Raw genomic sequence first — 24,565 nt, forward strand, 5'->3', positions numbered from 1 at the left:
GTGTTGGATATGTCAAAGATGGCGAATTTTTCTTTATACAATTCATACATTTTTTTGTAAATTTAAATCACAAGACAGATACTCTCTTGCAGTGTCGTTTCTTGTACTCTTGTTGGACAGTACTCTTGAAAATGTTTGTGTGGTTCACTATACATTCACGAGTATTTTCAGATTTCTTTACTCCGTGTTAATGCTTTCCTCTTCGATCTGTATTCACTATGTTATTGTCATTTTTTTACAAAATATGTTCTATTATTGTATTGGATATGTCAAAAATTTTCTTTATTTTTCACAAGACAAAAAATGGCGTTTTGCCTTCTAGATTCATCCTTTTTGGATTTGATTTCCTTCACTTTTGTAAGGACCCTAAAAAATTGCCGCTTCACATCATTATTCTCAATATTCTAATATTGTTTATGAATTTCATGTTTGTCTTCAGCACTAAATGAGAGGTTGCATTTAAGGGGACATTTTGTACAATCTTTGTCTAGAACTTTTTTTACCAGCAATTTCTTTCCACTATTTAAGGACTTGTGGGCTTTCCCTGTTATCCAGCGTTGGACATGGACTACTAACAACTATGCTCTTATTAGCTTCATCACTCATTCCTTGTGAAATTTTAGATGTCGCTAAAGCCAACTTCACTGTTAACCTGCCCCTAGTATTCGAACTGAGTATTTTTTAGCTCTAATAAAAGAGTATCAAATTATCAGAGCAATCCTGTGGTGCGTTTCTTACAAACTGTAAACTTCTTACAAACTGAATTGATTTAAGAATCCTTGTTCTATTAATTAAATAATTATCAATTCTCTAACAACGAACAGTATGGTGATTGTATTACATTCTTGGTTGTATGTTCTGAGGTAGTGTCACCAATAAAATCTTAGAAATGATAAATAATTTAGAGACAAAGAACACTATCTCGACTTAGTGTTCTTCTAGTCTATATTTTGTTACTGTCAGAGAAAACTAAGTCTAGATAGTGTTGTTTGACACTCAGCATCTGTCTAAATTAACATAACACTATCTCCAAAAAAAAATAAAACTATTATTTGTAGAGACATATTACTTTCACACTATATAAAGGCTACTTTGTACAATAGGATACTATAAATAACTCAAAAAGTCGATTTTTGGAGTTAGTGTCCTTTGACACTAAGCCGTCGATATACCGGTATAGAATAGAATCAAATTATAATAATGATTTTTGTGACTGATATGTATTGAACTGATTCTGTATGGATTACTTTTTTTTCTACTACAATATCATTTTTTTAGAATTTCACTTCTCACAACAACAGTAATAATAATAATAATAATAATAATAATATATACATGTATGACATTGAATGCACTGAATTCCTAAGAAATTTTAATTTATTACACTGTAGATGAATGCTGTGATGATAAGTAAGTACACATTCTGTCATCACCAGTCGAACTAGGGAGTATAGCCAGTTAATATATTATTCGAGGAAATATCTTATCTTTATTGTCAGATTTTATGGATTACAATAATGACAGTGAACGAGAGAAACATATATCCCAGAATCAGAAAGTGAAAGCAATCTGAAGGAAGGAATAAATAAATAAATAAATAAATATATATATATATATATATATATATATATATATATATATATATATATATACATACACTGCTCAAAATAATTAGAGGAACACTTGTAATAAACTGAATAAATTAGTGTTTTGTGAAGCTATGGTGCTGAAAATTGGATAGTATGTAAATTGGAACATTAATTTAATCTGTGGATACAAATTTTAAAGATCCATGGCCTAAATACAGAGTAATTACCTGAAATAACAAATATGGAGAAATCTTTGATTACGGAAGGCACTGACAACTTCTAATTGATAAGCTTTCTGACGTTGCTATGGTGAAGATTGCTGATTATTGCCTTGTTTATTAAAGTCTCTGACAAAATGAGGCATTTAAATGCGTTTGAAGTGTATCGTGCTCTACTTCTTTTATGACAAGTTCAATCACTGAGATAAGTGGCTAGAGAGTTTGAGGTTTCTCCTTCTGTGGTGTCCAGGTTACGCAACAGGCACAGAGAGACAGGTCAGTATTGTAGAAGACCTGGCCAAGGCCGTAAATGTAAAACAATCCCCGAGGACGACAGATACATTGTCCTATCTGCTCTTCGACAGTACAAAAACTGCAAGAGATCTGCAGAATGACCTCTATATGGCTTCCGAAATCCGGGTTTCGGACCAAACGGTAAGGAACAGATTAAGGAATGAGAATATTCGTCCAAAAAGGCCTGTTAAAAATAGCGTTTGACAAATGAGTATAAGGCAGCAAGACTTAGGTTTGCTGAAAACCATGCGGATTGGAACCTGAACCAGTGGCAGTCTGTGCTCTTCCTGGATGAATCCAGGTATCGTCTCACACGTTGTGATGGTTGTTTAAGGGTGTGGGGACGTCCAGGGGAAAGATTTTCTGTAAAAGCTGTACAGGAAATTGATAGATTCGGTGGAGGTTCCATAATGGTGTGGGCCAGAATTATGTACAACAATCGTATGGACCTCATAATTGTTCCCCAGCGACTAAATGGTGTCCGGTATATCGAGGACGATCTAGAAGAGCATCTAGTACCTGCTGCCATTGGAGTAGGCCCTGGATTTCTGTTTGTTCAGGATAATGCCAGGGCACATTCTGCAGCTGTCACTAGAGATTTTCTAAGGGAGAATGAAATTGAGGTAATGGAGTGGCCAGCGATCAGCCCAGATTTCTACCCTATTGAACACTTGTGGGTTCTTCTGGATACGAGTCAGGAACCGACATCACGCTCCACAAACCCTGCAGGAACTTGGAGATGCTCTAAAGGAGGAATGGGAGAATATCCCCCAAGCGGAAATACAGAATCTCATAGGGAGCATGCCACGAAGGTGCCAAGCTATCATCGAATGTCGTGGAGGCCATACACGATACTAGACCTTTATAAAGGGTTGTTTAAGTTTGATAAGTAAGAACAAGATTCAATTTCTTATACAGTGCAATGTTTTAAAAAGTTGTTTCTTAACATTATTAATTTGTTTTTATTGACATGGAGATAAATATGGCCATAAATAACCATAAATAATGTACTTTATTAATTTCATGTCTGTAACTTCATCCAATAAAAAAATATGTAAGTACATATATATATATATATATATATATATATATATATTCATTTCATTTAGTGTTCTGCCCAAGAGAAAGTCTTTCACTGCAAACCCAGCTTTCTCCAATCTTTCCCATTTTCTGCCTTCTTTGTTTCCTCATATGAGCCATATATCTTAATGTCGTCTATCATCAGATATATTGTTCTACTCCGAACTCTTCTCCATTTCACCATTTCTTCCAGTACATCCTTCAGCAGGCAGTTATTTCTCAGCCAGTGACCCAACCAATTCCTTTTCCTCTTCTGATCAGTTTCAGCATCATTATTTCTTCACCCACTCTTTTCAACACAGTTTCATTTCTTATTCTGTCTGTCCACTTCACATGTTCCATTCTTCTCCATATCCACACTTCAAATGTTTCTATTCGCTTCTCTTCACTTCGTTGTAATGTCCATATTTCTGCCCCATACAAAGCCACACTCCATACAAAGCACTTCAGTAGTCTCTTACTTAGTTCTTTTTCCAGAGGTCCGCAGAAGATGCTCCTTTTTCTATTAAAAGCTTCCTTGCCCATTGCTATCCTCCTTTTGACTTCTTGGCTGCAGCTCATGTTACTGCTTATAGTACACCGCAAGTATTTGAAACTGTCCACTTGCTCTACTACCTCATTTAGAATTTGTAAGTTTATCTTCTGCATTTTTCTTCCTATAACCATGCTCTTCGTCTTCTTTGCATTTATCTTCATCCCATACTGCTCACAGCTGTCATTTAGCTCCAGTAGCATATCCTTTAGTACCTATCATTTCTTCTTCTGCTAACAACGCCATATCATCAGCAAATCTTATGCAGTTTATTCTTGTTCCTCCTACTATCACTCCTCCCATGTTCTGAAAACAGTTCTTTACTAAATCCTCTACATATATATATATATATATATATATATATAACAAGAAGAATAAAGATACAGCTATTATTAAAGTCTCTCATAATGGTTCAGATCTGCGAAAAGAGCACATTTTCAAAACTGTTCTACCAAACTGTAGTGGACACATCTCCTTCAAAAGATGGAGTTCGGCTTTCTTCTACGAGCAATGACAATGCTAAAGCAGTTTTTTACAACATCCTTGGGCAAAAGCAGTGACTGTAGAGTGAACACTTCTTTGAAATACTGGGCAATCGAATGTCAATGTTAATGGAAAGGAAGTACATGCAAGGAAAATGAAACCATTTAATGAATTAATGTTATGAAAAATTATATTTAAAAAAAATTTCAGAATAATGGGGGCTTCGTACTCTTGATAAAAGAAGGACTGTTACCTACGAATACAGTTTTGAGATCAACAGAGGAGTTCATACCTGTGGAGTAACGGTTAGCGCGTCTGGCCGTGAAACCAGGTGGCCAGGATTCGACTCCCGGTTGGGGCAAGTTACCTAGTTGCGGTTTTTTTCGGGGTTTTCCCTCAATCCAATATGAGCAAATGCTGGGTAACTTTTGGTGCTGGACCCCGAACTCATTTCACCGGCATTGTCACCTTCATCTCAATCAAACGCTAAATAACCTGAGTTGTTGATAAAGTATCGTAAAATAACCTACCAAAATAAAAATAAAAAAATCAACAGAGGATACCCGTATGCAAATACCTGTTTTCTCAGCACACTGGATAAACACAAGAAATTTGTTAGACGTGTCATTCAGAATAAAAGGCCAAGCACTACTGAAACATGGCTTTAATGACGGACGTGAAAAACATAGAGAAGAAGAATGAGGAAGAATAATGAAGTGTAATTTATTTACTGAAGAGATTACAATAGAGGTAAATAAATAAATGAATACTGATAAACATAAATAGAAACAATAAAAATACCTATAGGAAAAAAACTGGGTAACTAACAACATTTAATAAATTTGAGAACAGATTAAGCAGTAAGAACTCATAGTTTGTCTTTTCTTTCTTATGCAGTTCATTATACCAGAACCTTCGTTTTTTCAAGTACTGAGAATTTGCAGAGTATGGTAATTTGTTAAAGAAAATTTTTTTTTTATTCATTTCCCATGCCACATACAATCGGTCGAGAGAATGGTGATGGCAGAGCTACTCTTTCTTGTGGGAAGAAGGCAGATTATTTTTCCAGAGAGCCATATGAAAATAAAAATACATTAAACAAACAGACCGTGGGTGGGTGCAATGAATTTGTTAGCAGTCATCTCCCCATGATGAGTTTTGGTTTGATAAAGCTTGTAATATATTTGTTCCTCTTGTTTCGCATTCCTACCATCTCTTGGAAATTGAAAATAATACTCCCATTTTATCTCTAAATAATAACAATTTGTAGCAGTCTGCATCAAGCCTTCAGACCTGCAAACATGCTTATGTTAGAAAGAAATAACATCATCAGAAAGAATCCCTCCACGGCTCGGTTAAAAGTGCTTCTAGGAGGTTCGAATTTTTTGTGTGAAACGTTGTCACCATTGTACAACTCTTGCGAACCCTTAAATTTTTAATTTCGGAAAAAAACATTTTTCGGCCTTTTGATATGCCACACATCCACGGAAAGCATGTTACTAGTCTCTTTCTTAGTTATTTTTCCAGAGATATGGAGAGATACTCCTTTGTTACTGCTAGCCTCCCCTTTACTTCCTGACAGTGACTCATGTTATTATTACTTATAATACACCCCAGGTCCAGCAGAATTAATACAAGAGGGAGAAAGCGTATTATCTAGCAAAATTTATAAGCTTGTATTTGCTATTTGGAAAAAGGAAATTGTGCCAGAACAATGGAAGGAGTCCATAATTGTACCTATTTTTAAGAAGAGGGACACGACTACCTGTAGTAACTTTCGAGGAATATCACTTTTGTTGACGTCGTACAAAATTTTATTCAATATTCTTTTGAGAAGATTAACTCCATATGTAGATGAAATTATTGGGGATCATCAGTGTGGTTTTAGGAGTAATAGATCGACTATTTATAAGATTTTTTGTATTCGACAGATATTGAAGAAAAAATGGGAGTACAGTGAAACCTGCCTTTGCGGTCACTTCATTTAAACAGCCACCTAGCCAAAAGGCCAATTTTCTCTGGAACCAATTGGATTTGCCATAAGATCAATACAAATTGTCTCTTTATTTAGCGGCAACCTCATGCGCCGGCCAGCGGCCGGGGTCTGTTTGGATTGGAACCTGACTATAACAGTCACTGTCCAACAAAAAATTTTTTCACGGATACTATCTGACCAATTTTTTCGATGGTTAGAGGGCAGAGAGCAATATCACGAGGACAATAGCTAAGTGTACAACAGTACACCCTCCATATCTTGGGGTTAGTTACTGTTTTATGACTCTTTTGTCACTTTCCACTCCGACCCTGCACAGCTATAAATTCTTACTCGTTTTTAAAGGATTGAAACACGGACGTTTTCTATCGAAAATGTCACAGTATGTTTTAGGTCAGTAGTTTACCAATCGAATTTTTTATATATATTTTTTTTTCTCCCCTTTCTATCTTTTTCTATTTGGACCAGCTTTTACGAATTTTTCTTCTTTTCATTCAGTCGATTCAGAGGAACTGTGAAGTTAGTTTGAGAGGGAAATCATGTCTAACAGTAAATCTAGAGTGGTAGGCTATTAAGTTTAGAGGTGAGACGAAAAATGATTGAAGAAAGTGAGAACGGAACATCTGCGAGAAAAATTGTAGAAATATTCAAATGTGGAAGGACACAAATACACGGTATAATTAAGATGGAATATTAAAAGAATGGGAGGAAAATACGCATGGTGGTTAAAAAAGGAGAGAGAATCTGTGTTTAGTAATGTGAATGATTTCGTTTACGAATGGTTAAAGTGTGCGAGGGTGAAGAAATTGAGTTTTGAAAAGGCTAGCTGCAAGAATGGAAGAGGCTGACATTAATATGCACGATTGTTGTACGCGCACAGTACTAAAAAGTCAATGAAATTCAGTACTTTCATGCTGATTCATAAAAAACCGCAACCTTAATCAAGCGGCCACCTGATAAAACGGCCATTTTACAAGGTAACTTCATATGGCCGCTTTAGACAGGTTTCACTGTATAAGGGTACAGTACATCAGTTATTCATAGATTTCAAAAAGGCATTTGACTCGGTTTAAGAGAGAAGTTTTATATAATACCTTTATTGAATTTGGTATTCCCAAAAAACTACTTCGATTAATTAAAAAATGTCTTATTGAAACTTGCAGCAGAGTCTGCATAGGCCAGTTTGTAACTGATGTTTTTCCAATTCACTGCGGGATAAAGCAAGCAGCTGCATTATCACCTTTACTTTTTAACTTCGCTCTAGAATATGCCATTAGGAAAGTTCAGGATAACACAGAGGGTTTGGAACTGAACGGGTTACATCAGCTTCTTGTCTATGCGGACGACATGATTATGTTAGGAGAAAATTCACAAACGATTGGGGAAAACGCGGAAATTTTACTTGAAGCAAGTAAAGTGATAGTTTGGAAGTAAATCCCGAAAAGACAAAGTATATGATTATGACTCGTGACCAGAATATTGTACGAAATGAAAATATAAAAATTGGAGATGACGTGAATATGTTAGGAGAAAATGCACAAACGTTTAGGGAAAACGCGGAAATTTTACTTGAAGCAAGTAAAGTGACAGTTTGGAAGTAAATCCCGAAAAGGCAAAGTATATGATTATGACTCGTGACCAGAATATTGTACGAAATGAAAATATAAAAATTGAAGATTTATCCTTGAAAGAGGTGGAAAAATTCAAATATCTTGGAGCAACAGTAACAAATAGAAATGACACTCGGGAGGAAATTAAACGGAGAATTATGAGAAATGCCTGTTATTATTCGGTTGAGAAGCTTTTATCATCTAGTCCGCTGTCAAAATATCTGAGAATTAGAGAGACTAGACATGGATGTAATAAGATCGAATATGGTTGACAGGAACCAGAGAGAAGAAAAAAATACATATGGAAAATATTGAAGAAGCTGCTACGTGGTTGAGGACATGCATAGAATGTGGAGCCGCCCCACAAAACGTAAATAGGCAAGCGAGACTCAGGTTCGATAAAGAATGTTTCGAACAGAGAACGTTGACTCTAGAAAAACTGCATGAAATTCGAGAGGCAAAAAATGACAAAACTCTCGACGATTATCGACGAGAAAGAAAACTTTACAAAGATCTTACCAAGAAGAAAAAAAGGGAACATTTGTAAGTAGTACAGAGGAAAATCATAGAAGAAGAGGAAGCCTTATCCAGTGCCTTCCGCCCGAGAGAACAAAATTCCCAACTCAGCATTACCATGGAGGCATGGAAAGAACACATGATCGAAGTTATACGTGCAAAGGAAACAAGACTCCCGGTAAAGCCTCCTGTGATACCACAGGCAGAGGAAATCTTTACAAAAGAAGAAATTGCCAAAACCGTACAGGAAACCAAGAACAACAGAACCCCAGGTCCAGACAGGATCAGAAATGAGCATCTAATGCAGATAGCCCTGGAGCTACTTCTGGTATGGACCTCCCTCCTGAAACAAGTGTATGGAATTAGGAAACATACCGGACGAATGGAGAAAGTCGACTGTCAGACTAGTGTACAAGGGTAAAGGAGATATGGCCAGCTAAATTCATAAAGAAGGATAGCCTTAGAATCTACGGCATTGAAACTCCTAACGAGAATCCTAAAGAAGCGATTGGCAGAAAAGCTGGAACCACTACTTTTGGAAGAACAATTTTGGTTCAGAAGAGGAAGATTCACAATAATGGCAGCAAAGAACCTACTGGATCAAATAAAACTCACATTAGAAGAGCCCAGAGGGAAACTATATGTGGTTTTTTGTAGACTATTCAAAAGCCTTCCACTTGGTCAACCGAAAGCTACTCATGGGCAAGCTAGAAGAGCTAATTGGCAGAACAAGTACGACCATACTCAAATCAAACATCTTGGCAAAGAACTATCGTCAAATAGACGACGGAGTAGGAAGATCGGATTGGCTATCCCAAACGAATGGCAGACTTCAAGGCAACGCACTAAGTCCCATCCTGTTCAATGATGTCGCGAAACAGATAACAGGAGCCAACATGTATATCTATGCTGACGACATGGCTATCGCGACAGACATAGGCTCACTACAGGCAGTGATAGACATATTATGTGACTGGGCAGCGAAAAACGACATAAAGATAAATGAAGAGAAGACAGAAATTGTAGTATTTAGGAAAGGAGACAGATTCATCGAAGCAGAAAAGGTAAAATGCAACGAGAAATTCCTCAAGAGATAAACAACTTGAAATACCAAGGTCATACAATACAGACAACAGGGAAGAACTTCAGAATCCATATTAGAACAAGAATGGTGGCTGCAATTAGGGCCGTGATCGAGATCAGCAGCATCAGGCTGCTATCAATGGACACCACTATGGACCTATTCAGGCTGAAGATATTACCTGTTCTTATGTATGGAATCGATCAGGTGTGGGAACATCTCACATATAAGCAGCTAGAAGAGATAGGGTAAAAGCCAGGTATCTCAAGAGGGCGGTAAGAGTATCACAAAGTACAAGATCGAGGCTGGTGTACGAGCTCACCAGGGAGAACTTCCTCATAGAAGATCTGCGGACTACACTACTGCAGCCATCTAGTGAAGCTTACAGTGGACTTCTACAGAACCTATGAGAGGAGAAAAGGGACATACCATCGGAATTCTATGCAACCTGTGCGATGCAAGACAGAAGCTGGACTCAGAAATGCGTCATGTGACTACAAGACTGGCAATCCATGGCTTCCAACACAAGCTGTGTTCCTCGATCCTAATGATACCTGCATATGTGTTTTGTGCTCAGAAAAATGTGAAAAGTGCAAGAAATGCTGCAGATCTATCGCTGCTTATAGCAAGGACAACTAAGTTTATATTTACTCTTTGCAGAGTTTGTGAGCAGTTCTAGTTTATTATTATATTATCGTTTGTTCTGTATGGTTGTGAAACTTGGACTCTCACTTTGAGAGAGGAACACAGATTAAGGGTGTTTGAGAATAAGGTTCTTAGGAAAATATTTGGGGCTAAGAAGGATGAAGTTACAGAAGAATGGCGAAAGTTATACAAAGCAGAACTGCACGCATTGTATTCTTCACCTGACATAATTAGGAACATTAAATCATGACTTTTGAGATGGGCGGGGCATGTAGCACGTATGGGCGAATCCAGAAATGCATATATAGAGTGTTAGTTGGGAGGCCGGAGGGAAAAAGATCTTTGGGGAGGCCGAGACGTAGATGGGAGGGTAATATTAAAATGGATTTGAGGAAGGTGGGATATGATGACAGAGACTGGATTAATCTTGCACAGGATAGGGAACAATGGCGGGCTTATGTGAAAGCGACAATGAACCTGCAGGTTCCTTAAAAGCCATTAGTAAGTAAGTACACCCCACGTTTTTCAAACTACCCATTTGTTCTTCTAATTTCGAATTCGCACGCTTACTTTCTTTGTTTTTCTTCCGATAACCGTGGACTTCTTCTTGTTTGCATCTAACTTCATCTCACACTGCTCATAGCTACAGATCTAGTAGCATATCCCTTAGTACAGAGTGATTCATATAAAACTCCATGATTCATTCATTTGAACAGGAATACATTGAAATCTTTCATTTACCTCTCAAATTACGCGGGAGTTCTTGGAGTTTCATTCATGTCACATGGAAGCTTTAGGTGTTTATCATGAGATGACGCAGCGCGGGAGTTCTTGGGTTGTAACTTGCAGCTTGTTCATTGTCGTTTCACGCGCTATTGTTAACATTGGCATTAAAGATGCAGTACACACTACTGCAACGGTTATTCCTTGTCAAAAACTGCTGGATAATGAACTCGGCCACAGCGACGCAAAGGACATTTTCATGGAAGTCGTTGAGCAACTGAATGTATTGAGCTACATCATGGGTACGTTCAACAGGATGGTGCCAATTTTCATACGTCACATGAGTCCATGGCGCTTATCCCAATTTTTTTTTTTACCTCCGCATCATCTCCAACAACTTGTGGCCATCAAGATCACCGGATTGATCTCACCAACTTTTTCCTGTGGAAAGGGAAGAGTCTTACGCTACACACGTAGAACTTTGAACTATCTGAAGGAGAACATCACATGCGAAATCAACGATATTGACAATGCAATGTTCCAGAGAACGGCCAGAAACATGGAACGTGTTCAGCTTTACCTACTTAATATAAAGGTGAAGTAATTTCCTAGAGATTCTGTACATTTAAGACGCAATACAACCTTAATAGCATCCTTCTTGTTAAAATGAACACATAATTAAAACCATGAATTTTATATGAATCACTCTGCATCATATCCTTGTGGTCAATTTTGGTGAAGTCCGAAAGGCCTATTTAGTCAAATCTATTCTTCTCGCCCCTTGTTGGGGCCCTTTAGAATCTTTTAACTTGCGAATGTAAGAGTAGTGTGAGGAAAGCAATGGAAAGGTACAGCATTTCTATTATACCAAGGAAACCTGCAAACATGGCAAAAAAATCGCAGATATTTAATAAATTCATGAATAAATTGTAGGAATTATTTCGTATTTCCTTCGCAAAATTCATTGCAAGTTTCTTAAATGTAGCACATAATTCTTTTGCTGAGTAACAGCCATATTATTAATTTTATGTTATGTATAGAGTCCATCTCGCTCACATCAAATGGACATTATGAAGCCTTGTACTTAATATATTATAATGTTAAATTAAAACCTGAGCTCTATGTTATCTGTATGTAGACAGATATACATGCTGCCTAAGATGTCTTATCCTTTAGAGACTTTCCGTACAGATCACATTTTACTCATTTGTGATCTAATGTGCGCAGCGTTCTGGACTTCCCAGTTTCGAGAAAAATATTCCACGGATTACACAAATTAACTCTTGTCTAGGAAGTATGCCTACGTGCATGTCTATTTAAGGTTCCTGAATGGGAAAAACATTTCCCACACACATCGCATTTCAATCGTTTCTCGCCAGTATGTTGACGGATATGCGCTTTCAAATTTGAAGACGTTGAATATTTTTTGCCGCAAATATCACATTTAAAAGGCTTCTCGCCAGAGTGAACTCGTGTATGAGCTTGAAGGTGACCAGAGAAAGAAAAACATTTCCCACAAGCATCGCATTGAAATGGTTTCTCGCCAGTATGTTGACGAGTGTGAACTTTCAAATTTGAAGACTTCGAGAACCGTTTTGCACAAAAATTACAACTGTATGGTTTCTCACCAGAGTGAATGCGATTATGCACTTTCAGATGACCAGAAAAAGAAAAACATTTACCACAAACATCACACCTAAATGGTTGTTCGCCTGTATGGAGGCGTACATGCACTCGTAGGAGACGTGATTCCACGAAACATTTTCCACAAACATCGCACTTATAAGATTTCTGAACGGAATGATAACGGACATGCTGATTTAGGTGCCCCAACTTGAAAAAACACTTTCCACAGATATCGCATTCGAACTGTTTCTCTCCTGTGTGAAGGCGAGCATGAACTCGTAAGTAAGACGAACGCGAGAAACATTTTCCACAATCATCACACTTGAATGGTTTTTCGCCAGTATGATGGAGTTTATGTTGATTTAGATGTCCTGCCTGGAAAAAACACTTTCCACAGACACTACATTTGAATGGTTTTTCGCCAGTATGTAGTCGAGCATGCCGATTTAGGTGACCCGACTGCAAAAAACACTTTCCACAGACACTGCACTTGTATGGCTTCTCACCAGTATGTTGTAATAAATGTCTTTTAACTTCTCCCGATCGCGAGTAACATTTACCACAAATATCGCATTTGTACGGCTTCTCGCCTGCATGCCGACGAGCGTGGATTTTGAGGTGTTCTGAGCGCCAGTACCTTTTCTCACACAGATCACATTTGAAAGGTTTGTCGTCACAGTGAGATCCAGTAGTGTTTTGGTAGGCAGGTTGCTCTGAAGTACCAGAACTGTAATTAAATTTACCAATAATTACCAGGGTTAGGAAGTTCCTGCAAGTGCATATTATAATATTGTTAATGATATGCTGATAAATTATTTGTAGAAATTACGAATTTTGTAGTTTTCTGCATGAATTTTATTGTTCATGTAATTCTCTTCTGCGTTATATTTAAGTAAATATAAGCTTTTTTCTAATATTTTAACAGTGAAATGCAAATTTTTCAAAACGATTTTTAAATATATTATTTTAGTGAGTTGCCTTTGTATGCCATCTTATTCAGGATTATTTTCAGAGTTCACTTTACATCTGTAGACGAAAACTTTCAAAGTAACAACGTAACAATATGTTTACATATCTGTGCAGCAAATATTGTTTCGGAATTTAGTTATCTCAAATATTTTACTATTTTCAATTATTGTAAATATTTTCCTTTGCTTTCACCCTTGACATCGTATAATCCAACATGTATAATACGCAATCAGAGCGTTGTTTTAATTAAGGGTGGCAATATAAAATGCCATTCCAACAGCAAACGTTCCATTTACGACAATCAATTTTCACTTAGCAGTGACGCAAGAAACTGGAAGGTTCAAAAGTTGAAAACTTCATTAGAGATTGGTCAATAATGCATGTGATGAGTTACCAAAGAACAAGAGAATGCCACAAAGGCATCTCTAAAAAGTATCCTTGATTTTAGGTACGGAAAAATTTTATTTGTTACCTTTGAAATTGTGAAGGAGTGTGTTGCTACAATTTTACAGGGCCCAGGAAAATTGGCATATAGACTGCATGATGCTGAACGACTCTCTCAGGCTAAATTTGATCTCTTCACTGAAGACTTGAAGAAGAAAGAATTTATTTTCTCGGTATCTTATAACGAAGGTTTGTTGCGAACATTTTCCGATTCTTTGTGCCATGAGAAGAAAGAATCTGATGAAAGATTAATGCAGTTGAACAAAATGTAAGACATTTTTCGGGATGAGAAAAAAATTGTTCTGTCGACGGTGACAGAAATTGAATTATGGTACCTTAACTAGGCTGTATCACATGCTACAGCTACAGATGACAGAGGAAAGGGCAGGGGAAGTTGATGCGTCGTTTTGGTTTACTTGATAATGATTCATACTTTAATTTGCGCAAGTTTACAAAATATGTTGCGACAGTTTGGGTCGACTTATGCGTCCGAAAGTATGTTCTCCAACATGAATTCTGTAAAGAACAATCTCAGATCCAGAATAACTGATGGACACTTGCGGGACTGATGAGGTTCGATGGGTGAATTCTATATTTCAAACGTGCATATTGCCATTAAATGTGAAAAGTAATTGACCTAAAATTTGTTTCTGTGTGAAAGTATTATTGTATGTACAGAGTACACACTCCACAAGCTGTAATGCATAAAAAACAATAGAATCACAATGTTAATTCATGCTAATATACGTCATAGTTACTTTATTCTGACTTTATATCTACATCTATACAATTCTACGGAGTAAGACCCGCATCAGTCTTACTGACAAATGTTTGGACCTCAAAGTCTCTTTTATTGATATTACAATCACTCTGGATCCCCAAGGAAAAAATAATTGAAGACTCCTGATCTAGGAATGAGAACAGTGTTACTGTGAGTGATAACAGAAACAGTGTTACAAATGTCAAAAGTGCAACAAAGTAATGTGAGCAGACTTAAAAGTTTACATTGTGGATGTTATAGTAATCTTATTAGTAAAGATGTCTGACTTTAATATTGTAAGGCATGTGAAAATATATTGTGAGTGAAAAATATCTCATGTGGTTCAACATATTAATACTGTGAAATATCAGGAACAGCTAGCAAAAAAAGTGTGACAGAAGTGAAGGTGGCCAACAGCTATTACCACAAAAGTATCTAGAGAGACAAACATTTTCCATGGAAAGTATCTGTCACACAATGATGGTAAATTGTAATTCATCCCTTATTGTGGATGTGGAGCGAAGCACATCTTTTTCTAAGTAAATATAAGTTTGAATCAGTACATTGCTGTAGGCTATATAGACATTTTTGTGCATGGTTTTTTTTTGGCATATTTCGCACATTTCAGGAGAATAAGTGCACGCATATTGCGAGATACCAATATCTTTTTATTGATACCAGTAACTTTTTATCAGGAAAAGATAAGCAATACCATGTGTTTTCGTATAGAAAGGAGAATAAATCAACTAGTGGAATGGTTTGAGAGAAACAGACTGGTAATCAATACATCTTGATTACACAACAGCAAAAAATCCTTCTAGACATTACAATAACAAAAGTCGACAATAAACACACATTCAAAATCTACAGAAAACCCACAACAACAACAACAACAACAACACACATACATAACACATCCAATCACCCAACACAACACAAATAAGCTGCATTCCGAACAATGGTACACAGTCTACTCAACATACCAATGAGCCAACAAGATTACAAAAACGAGCTAAACACAATCAAATACTTACCATAAGAAAACGGATACAACCCTAACATAATAGACAACATAATAAGACAGACAAAATATAATCCCAAAAAACCTAAGAATACAAAACAAACACAAGAACACAAAAAATACATTCCACATTACACTAACACAAGGTTGCAACCTCATTCAAGAAATTAAATTACAACATCGCATACAGAACAAATAATACTCTACAAAAACATCTTAATACACAAACAAACAAATACAACCACACAGGCGTATACAAACTCATATGCCTGCAACAACTTCTACATAGGACAGACAGGCAGATCATTTCAAACATTGGAGTAATACAGAACACACCACACCTACAGAGACATCAACACAGACATGGACATCCTACATATTCAATCGAAAAGCCAGAAACTAAACACACTAGAACAAGACACAGATATATGCTGAAACTAGTTAGCCATGTACTGTAATATTTAACACGCGAAGAATATATAATACATATTCCGAGGTAATCAATAAGTCGAAAACCATAGCCATTTCTTTTCATCATTTACAAAACAATAATTCTGAGTGGTCAGTCCAAGAATATCAAAATGAAAGAATTCAGTATTCTAACAACACAAAATTTCTTGGTAGGCCTATATGGCTGCATGAACATTTAAAATGGTCTGTACACCTCCAGGAACTAGGGACAAAATTAAGTAAAAATATGCTTTGCTTTACGACTTATAATAACAGCATCATCCATTGAATCCGGTAGCACATTGTACTTTGCATACTTTCATTCTATTCTAACATATGGTATAATCTTTTGGGGTAATCCACCTAATGCAATCTAGATATTTAAACTATAAAAGAGAGCTATTAGTCCCATAGTTCAAGTATCTCAAACTATCAGCTGCAGGCCATTCTTAAAAAATATATATCTTGCCATTAGTCTGTGTTTATATTTATGAAACCTTAAATTTTATCAAACATAATTTGTATAGTTTTCCTACAAATTCAGACATACACATTAGCACAATACAAGATATAAAGATAATTATTCACGTCTGCTTCACAGGGAGTTTTACCTGAAGTCTGATTTGCATATTCTCATTTTTGTTTGTGTGTTTGTCCGCGTGTGTCCTATGTGTGCGGGCGTGCGTGTGCACTTCAATATTTATGTTTGTAATTCTTTTTGCATTATTATAACATTGTACATAGCATATCAATTAAAATATTAGTAAATAGCTCAAAGTGAATGATTTGGTGATGGTTGTGAGACTGGCGAAAATGTTAAAGAATTAACACAGATTGGAAGTTAAGGGGAAAAAAAAAAGAAAAACATCACACCACTTAATTTCATTATACATGAATATACTTGAAATTTTAATTCGAGTGTAAGTAGGAAATAAGAACTAAATGCACTAAAGAATTCCTGAAGATAAATATGAATATGTGAGGTACATTCTAATTATTACAATTATAATTAATGCAATAATTTGATCCATGAAGCGAAAGAATAAATGGTGGACTGAACAAGTTACATAGATGAAGAATAGGTGGAGCGGAGAAAAATTCTCTCCGGCACTGGGATTCGAACCCGGGTTTTCAGCTCTACATACTGACATTCTATCCACTGAGCCACACCGGATTCCAATTCCGATGCCGGATTGAATCCTCTCAGTTTAATTCTCACCTCTTAGTTTCCCTTTAGTGGCCAACCCTCATGCACTGTGTCACAGATGTGTAACAGTGGCACAATGTCCAACAGCAGGATCCGATGGAATGAGCGCCGTCTTAAATCACTGAGGATCCCGGCCACTTAGTCATTCGTAATGAGTGCACCTCTGTACATTAGTGTGTTGGACATTGTGCCACTGTCACACAGTGCATGAGGGTTGGCCACTAAAGGGAAACTAAGAGGTGGAACTTAAACTGAAAGGATTCAACCCAGCATTGGAATTGGAATCCTGTGTGACTCACTGGACAGAGCGTCAGTATGTAGAGTTTTATGCCCAGGTTCGATTCCTGGTGCCAGTGAGAATTTTTCTCAACTCTACCTACCCTTCATGATAATATGGTAACGCAGAATTCCTACACGGAAATGTCATATGTACTTTGATACATCGCAATAATATAAGTTATACAGAGTTTGTTATACAATTAAGAAGAGGACTGACAGGGCCTCGTCATGTCCTAAATGTACAAGATTTAATTTACAAAATACAAGTAGGAAGGCCAAGCAAAAGTAGATGGAACACACAGCACCGGCCTGGTACTCTTTTCTATAACTTGGGAGCACTCTGCTCCATTATTTTTAGTTTTTGAAATAAATTAACACATATCAAGGATGGACGACAGTCGAATACGAAAGAAAGCCTTTCAGTGTAATCCCAAAGGAAAAATAGCAGTGAGAAGACCTTGGAAAAGATGGACTCCTGTCTTAAGCATCGCCGAGACAAGCTGATAAGCCTAATTCATGTAGTTGATGATGATGATGATGATGATGATGCTGATGATGATGATGATGATGATGATGATGATGATAATGATGATGATGATGATGATGATGATGATAATGAAAATAATAGTCTTTCTCCTGCTCAACTTTGTATTCTATAAGTATGGATTAGTAATATGTGTAATAGCAGCAGCACAACTAATAAGTAATGATGATGATGATAGTAATAATAATAATAATAATAATAATAATATTATTATTATTATTATTATTATTATTGTTATCATTACCATTATTATTATTATTATTATTATTATTATTATTATTATTATTATTATTATTATTATTATTAGTATTATTATTATTACATGTAGGCGATTTTGATCCATTTAATGTATAGAAGTAGTAGAACATGGCAATGTCTTTGCTAATATTATTTCCTAATCTTTCTACACATATTGGTAATACCTTTGTAAGAATCAACTCCTTTCCATAAAATATAATAGTATTAATTCTTGTAAATTAATCATTGCAATCTATGTTCTTCATTTTGTTGTTATTTCAATTATTTAATTTGTATCATAGTTATTCATTTTATTGTATTAATTGTATTACTGTGCTGGACTTTCATTGGCTAATGGCTGTTGTCCAGCACATAAATATGAATAAATAAAAATAAAATAAAAATTACAATACCAGCCTAATACACAGTCTCTGTAAATACGCGGTTGACAGGCATTCCTTGAAGAGCATGGTGTCGGTGTTATAATAATAATAATAATAATAATAATAATAATAATAATAATAATAATAATAATAATAATAAACTTTTTGCGAAGCATGCTGGTAACATTTTATTTAAGACTACACCACTGGATAGTTGAAATGTAGGATGTCATAAGTAATAATTTTAATGACGTAAAGAAAGAAAGAAAGAAGGTAAGGAAAATGAAGACTCGAAAACTACATTTACCTTTCACTCAAAACCTCATCCTTCTCTGCCGTTACATCCAACTCCAGCTCTTCCTTCACTCTGTCCAAGTCACACAGTTGGTCCTAAGAGTGAAAAGTAGTAAGTAGTGGTAGTAGTAGTAGTATTATTATTAGTTGTAGTAGTAATATATAAGTAAGAGGGTGTGTCAGCATCTTTGGCTCCCATGAAATAATATTCATCAAGCAATCACAATTAACACTTGGCATACACAATGTAGCTAAAAACAAAAGTCAAAATCCCTGTAATATTAAAACTCGGGACACAATACATTACAACAAGGCGATTATTATATACATTTAAAATAAATGAGTATCACAATGGCTAAGACAAATTAAAATGACCAACGACATCCAGAAGAAAAGTGTCCGGTGAACTTACATTAACAATAAACTAAAATTTAAAAGAATTTATTATATAATTACATCAGTCAACAACTTTCATTATTAAGATGAGGTGAAGACTAAAAAACCTATCAGCTCATAAGAACATAATAGTATTCCACAAATATTTTCAACCTTTCAGTAAGTCATCTTCAGGTGGTGTACAATAGATGTGTAATTATTTGAACACAAGGGGATACACACATATATATATATATATATATATATATATATATATATATATATGGTAGTTGTATTTTAGAGTTAGCACAATTAACATAATTATAGTGTTTAAGAAGTCACTAATAGCATGTACGGACATTATTTACTCTAGAATTACAAGAAATTGAACATTAAATAAAATAATCATTACGATAATGACTTGATACAGTGTAAGAGGTTGTCAGAGTAATGATGTAGACACTATTTACTCGTATCTTCGTAATGTTATACCATGGGTAAAATCTCTTAAGAACAATTAAAACTTGTGTTATACAATATGATATAATTATAAATATTTATAGTGAGGTTACTAAGTTGTAAAGTACATGTGTTGAGTTTTTAATTTGATTACATGTAGTTACAATATATGCATTCAGTCGCTGCAATGAGAATACTGAGGAACATAAAACTGATGTTGTTTAGTAGGAAGGCAGATGACTGCTCTGCACCTCAATGCAGCGTAACATTGGTTGAACTCGCTGAAATGTTCAGATGTAAAAGATCCTATAGGGAAAACTAAAGTAAAACTCATGATTAAAATATCCTTCAAATGTAAAGAATCTGGAGAAAAAGTAAGGAAGCCCAGTAGTATTCTAAGAGTTAAATCATCTAGTCGAGACTTGTACTTGATAAAAATTTACAAACTGTATTTGCACAATTAAAATCATTTTCAAGAGCGTGGCATAGTGCTGATTGTATGGCATGTCGGACTAGGTCATACTTCGAACAGTATAATAAAATACATTCCACTGTAAGTGAAACATGGCAGTTATCACAGTCCAGTGAAGGTTCGCCACGTAAGAGATAGTTGTGTGTTAGATCAGTGTCCAATCCTCAATCGTGTTAATAAAATTTCTTCACGCGGTGACGCTCTATTAGACGAATCCCATTTCCGGACAGTACTCTTTATTAATCTGAGTTTGTTCTTCTGCACTCCCAGCGTTAAATACGTCATGCCACCTCTCACAACAATATACCAGTGTGTCATTCAGAGCAGCGTCCCTTGCTGCATCAGGAACAGTACTGGATTTAGTCCTAGCCAACCTAGGCAGTTGCCTAGGGCAGCATTTTCTCTCTCTCTCTCTCTCTCTCTCTCTTCCTTTTTTTCATTTTCATTTTACAGTGAAATTTGTTTTTGAAACACTTGTTGGTAAATCTTTTCTGAAGTTTATTATTGAACACCTTGTGGAAGTCGGATATTGTTCTGTTATCGCATTGTCTCGGTCTTGGTGAAAGTAAAACGAAAGTGTGCAGCTGCATAATTTATTTGTAGTGCTGGTATCACGTTATTATACTATGAAACTCCTTAAATTTAACTCCTTATATAAACAAGAATGCATTGTTGAAGAACAAATTGGATGTGTCTTTTTTTTTTTTACTTCAGTAGGTTCTTTTACGACTCTTTATCAACATCTTAGGTTAATTAGCGTCTGAATGAGATGAAGGTGATAATGCCGGTGAAATGAGTCCGGGGTCAAACACCGAAAGTTACCCAGCATTGCTCATATTGGGTTGAGGGAAACCCCGGAAAAAACCTCAACCAGGTAACTTGCCCCAACCGGGAATCGAACCCGGGCCATCTGGTTTCGCGGCTAGACGCGCTAACCGTTATTCCACAGGTGTGGACAAATTGGATGTATGTTTATATTATTTATCGCTATGAATGGTAACCACAACTCTCAGTTTTCCAATATAATATATCATCAACAATACTATTTAATCACTTTCCAGCATGTGCACTATATACGAGTAATTAGAAATGGAAGGTTTACTGAACAAAGAGTTGTACTTTATTTTTCAATTTACTTTACACTTTTATCAAATTAAGAAATATTCGTAATAATTATACCAACAACAAAACCAATGCTTAAAAATAAACAATAACCTGACTTTCACAAATCAATTTTGTTTCAATAATGAATAAGTTTGAATGTGTTTCTTTGCATCGAGTCTGATGTGCTTCATCATATCGACTTTGATGACATCAGCAATGTTTTCTCTGTGAAGAAAGTGCGAAGGAAATCTTTATAATTCACAAGATACATGTATTTTGATTTCAGGAATTTATTTTTTTCTGAATTGTAACATTTCATTTAAAACTAACTTAAACTAAACACGACCTGTATAATAACTGCTCATAAATTGTTTGTGCGAGTTGGGGGCGGCAAATTTTAGCACTGCTTAGGTGTGACACTATACCTAAATCCGGTTCCAGTCAGGAAGTTGGAACAGCATTACGAGAATATAATATATGTATCAACTACTATTCATTTTCGGTGCCTGAGATCTGCTTTTAAATCCTGCTCATTCAAAGTAGAAATTTTAGTAAGATAAGACAATTTTCGGCACTCTTCAGATTTATCATTGCGTTCTTTCATTATCTTTACCATAAAAGCTAAAATAACTGCTGTCACAGCAATGATATGTGAACGACTATTTCAATCCCCAATCGCTAATTTCGTGGGATCAGTCTCTTCACGGTTTAATTGCGTTAACACAAAATCTGACATTACAAAACGTTCTCCATTTTCTCCTTCAGTTGTGGATATTTGCCTTTACTATTCTATTGGTACACGTGTTTTCTTTTTTTATTTATTTCTATATGTTTTAAACATATCAATCATTCGGATTTTATTCTTTCATAATGTCTCGCCTTTTGGCCTTGTAGTGTAACTCATAATAAAATTAAAGCATACCCTCCACCCATTGTAGTTAGGGACTGGTCCATATAAACTTTTCTGTTCAAAATATCTCAGACCACCGTCTTTTCATTTTATTTATGTACATATCTCTGAGTAGTACAATAATACAAGATGGAGCAGTCCTGTGAATATCTTCATTTTTGTTGTTTGCATATCCTGGAAATTGTTAAAACTAATGCATGTACTTCACTTTTGTTCTATGCATTCCTCAAATTAAAATAACTATGAGATAAATACCATTTAATACACTCTTACGCACAACCACACAATTATAATGGACTGTGTAAAGGAAGTGTTCAAGTTTACAGTGCAACTTCTCTGTAAGGAAAAGCATATGATGTTAATTCTTCTTTCGTACGTGGTTAATCGTTACATTTTACACTGTCACTCGCTGAATTATATGTATTTTTTTAATAAGATACAGGGCTCCTACAAAAGAACTGTCTCGTTTCGGATACATGTAATTTACGTTCTACGAATCTGAGGTGTCTGAAAAAAGTACCAATGGAAAGAAAAACTCAAAAAGTTTAGTCCCTTACCTTGAAGATGTTCAATGTGTCCCCCCCCCCCCCTAGGTAACACGGCACACATCAAGCCTATAATGTATGACTTGAGTCTTTCCTGGCGTTTGATATAGAATAACTCTTCTCGGGTTCTTAGCCAGGTGAGTTGGAGATTAGCTTCCAAGCTTTCGACGGCTAGTTCTGCCATCTTCTTCAGGGACGAAGTGATGTGGGACCAAGTCTAGCCGGTATATATGCAAAAGTAGGGCTTCCCGCTGCGGGCCAATCAGGAGCTAGTTCCTAGCCCTGACCGCCAGGCGCATTCTGGTTGGTGGACACGGCAGCCAATCAGGAGCTACTTGCTGGTCCCAACTGTCTGCCGTGTGCTGGTGGTCTAAGCATATGGATGGCAGGTTTCCATGCCATACTCAGTTGTAGACCCCCGTCTCTGTTGAAATTATTGCCATCTAGCTGGATTTCGATGGCTTCCTTGATAACTAAGTCCCAGTAACCTGATGTCTTGTCCAAGATGGTGGTGGCGCCGAAATCTATCTTGTGACCAGTTTCTAGGCTGTGTTGGGCTACTGCAGACTTATCAGGATAATATAGTCTTATGCCGCGTTGATGAAGCCTATAGTTAAGTTCCACGTAAGTACGCGGATTTTCCGATCCCCAGATTCTGAGGTTATGTCTGTTCACCTGACCAGAAAGATGAAAAGTGGCTTCATCAGAAAACATCACGAAATGATTAAATTCATCATCGTTTTTAATTAAAGTCTGCATATCTATGCAGAAATTTCTTTGCCCTCTGGTTTTAGAACCTGCAGAAACTGTAGTTGGTACAGATGAAATCGCAACCACTTGCGAAGAATCTTGCCTTAAAATCAGTGTACCATTTACGAACTGTAGGCCCACTGGTTGAATCTGCACCAAAATTTGTTTGGTAATACCATTGCACATTAATGACTCACTGGTTCACATGAAAATCAAGCTCTTGTCCTCTGTAGCAGCCATTTCGCCTCAACAATGAACAAATTTGTTTATATGCGCTATTATGAGGCAGTGTTACCAACTAGATAAACAATGTTGTCAGAACTAAACTTCTGTAGGAGCCCTGTATGTCATTTCGTATGTAATGACTGAAATTCAATATCAAATTGGTTTCATTTATGTGATACACATCATCTTCCTTGTGATCTCTCATATAAAAACTGCATATGATTCTGCTACAGTCTCCAATATCAACGGAACCTATTATAAAATATGAGTTAAATTAAGAGCCAAAGACAACTTGGATATATTAATAATAATTTTCTATTATAATATTAACTGTTAATAAGAGTTTCATTTTCTCAAAGTACAGGCTTCATACAATGAGCTGTACTCAATGACGTCTTATTACTTCGCTAGATGGATGACTGACTTACTTTGTAATGGTTCTCAGTGAGGCCGTGAATGCTGCCATGCTGAACGGCGGAAAGTGTTGTCATGAAACAAACAACCTTATACATCCGATTATGATGTTGCAGAATATTAAGACTTCATTAGAGGCAACAGGCGTGATGATAATACTGAATTATAATTTTTGCTTAATACAATTATTATAATTCCTTAAATAATAGGTCTACAAGTAAGGTGCTGAAATTTCTATATCCAACTGCATTTTTCTGAATTCCATCGCTATAAAAATATGTAATTTTTTACGAAGGAAATTGCATTTGGAAAGTCCCTCGGTCCGTGATGGCC

General features: G+C 36.1%; 1 protein-coding gene across 3 annotated transcripts in view; it reads right to left on the reverse strand.

Annotated features, from left to right (window-relative positions):
- Positions 1-1,219: 1,219 nt before the first annotated feature.
- The window catches only part of LOC138691360 (zinc finger protein 235-like), a 50,777-nt gene continuing 27,431 nt past the window's right edge, over positions 1,220-24,565 (reverse strand). For all 3 annotated transcript variants that reach the window (XR_011329861.1, XM_069813266.1, XM_069813267.1), the window contains 2 exons: positions 18,992-19,074; positions 1,220-13,117 (listed from right to left, as the gene is read on the reverse strand). Coding sequence is in view for 2 of the 3 variants with exons in the window: in XM_069813266.1 (XP_069669367.1) it covers positions 12,052-13,117; positions 18,992-19,074 (1,149 nt within the window). In the remaining variant the exon portion in view is untranslated. The remainder of the gene's footprint in view (positions 13,118-18,991; positions 19,075-24,565) is intronic.

Source organism: Periplaneta americana, chromosome 16 (genome assembly GCF_040183065.1).
Source record: "Periplaneta americana isolate PAMFEO1 chromosome 16, P.americana_PAMFEO1_priV1, whole genome shotgun sequence".
Classification (NCBI taxonomy): Eukaryota; Metazoa; Arthropoda; class Insecta; order Blattodea; family Blattidae; genus Periplaneta; species Periplaneta americana.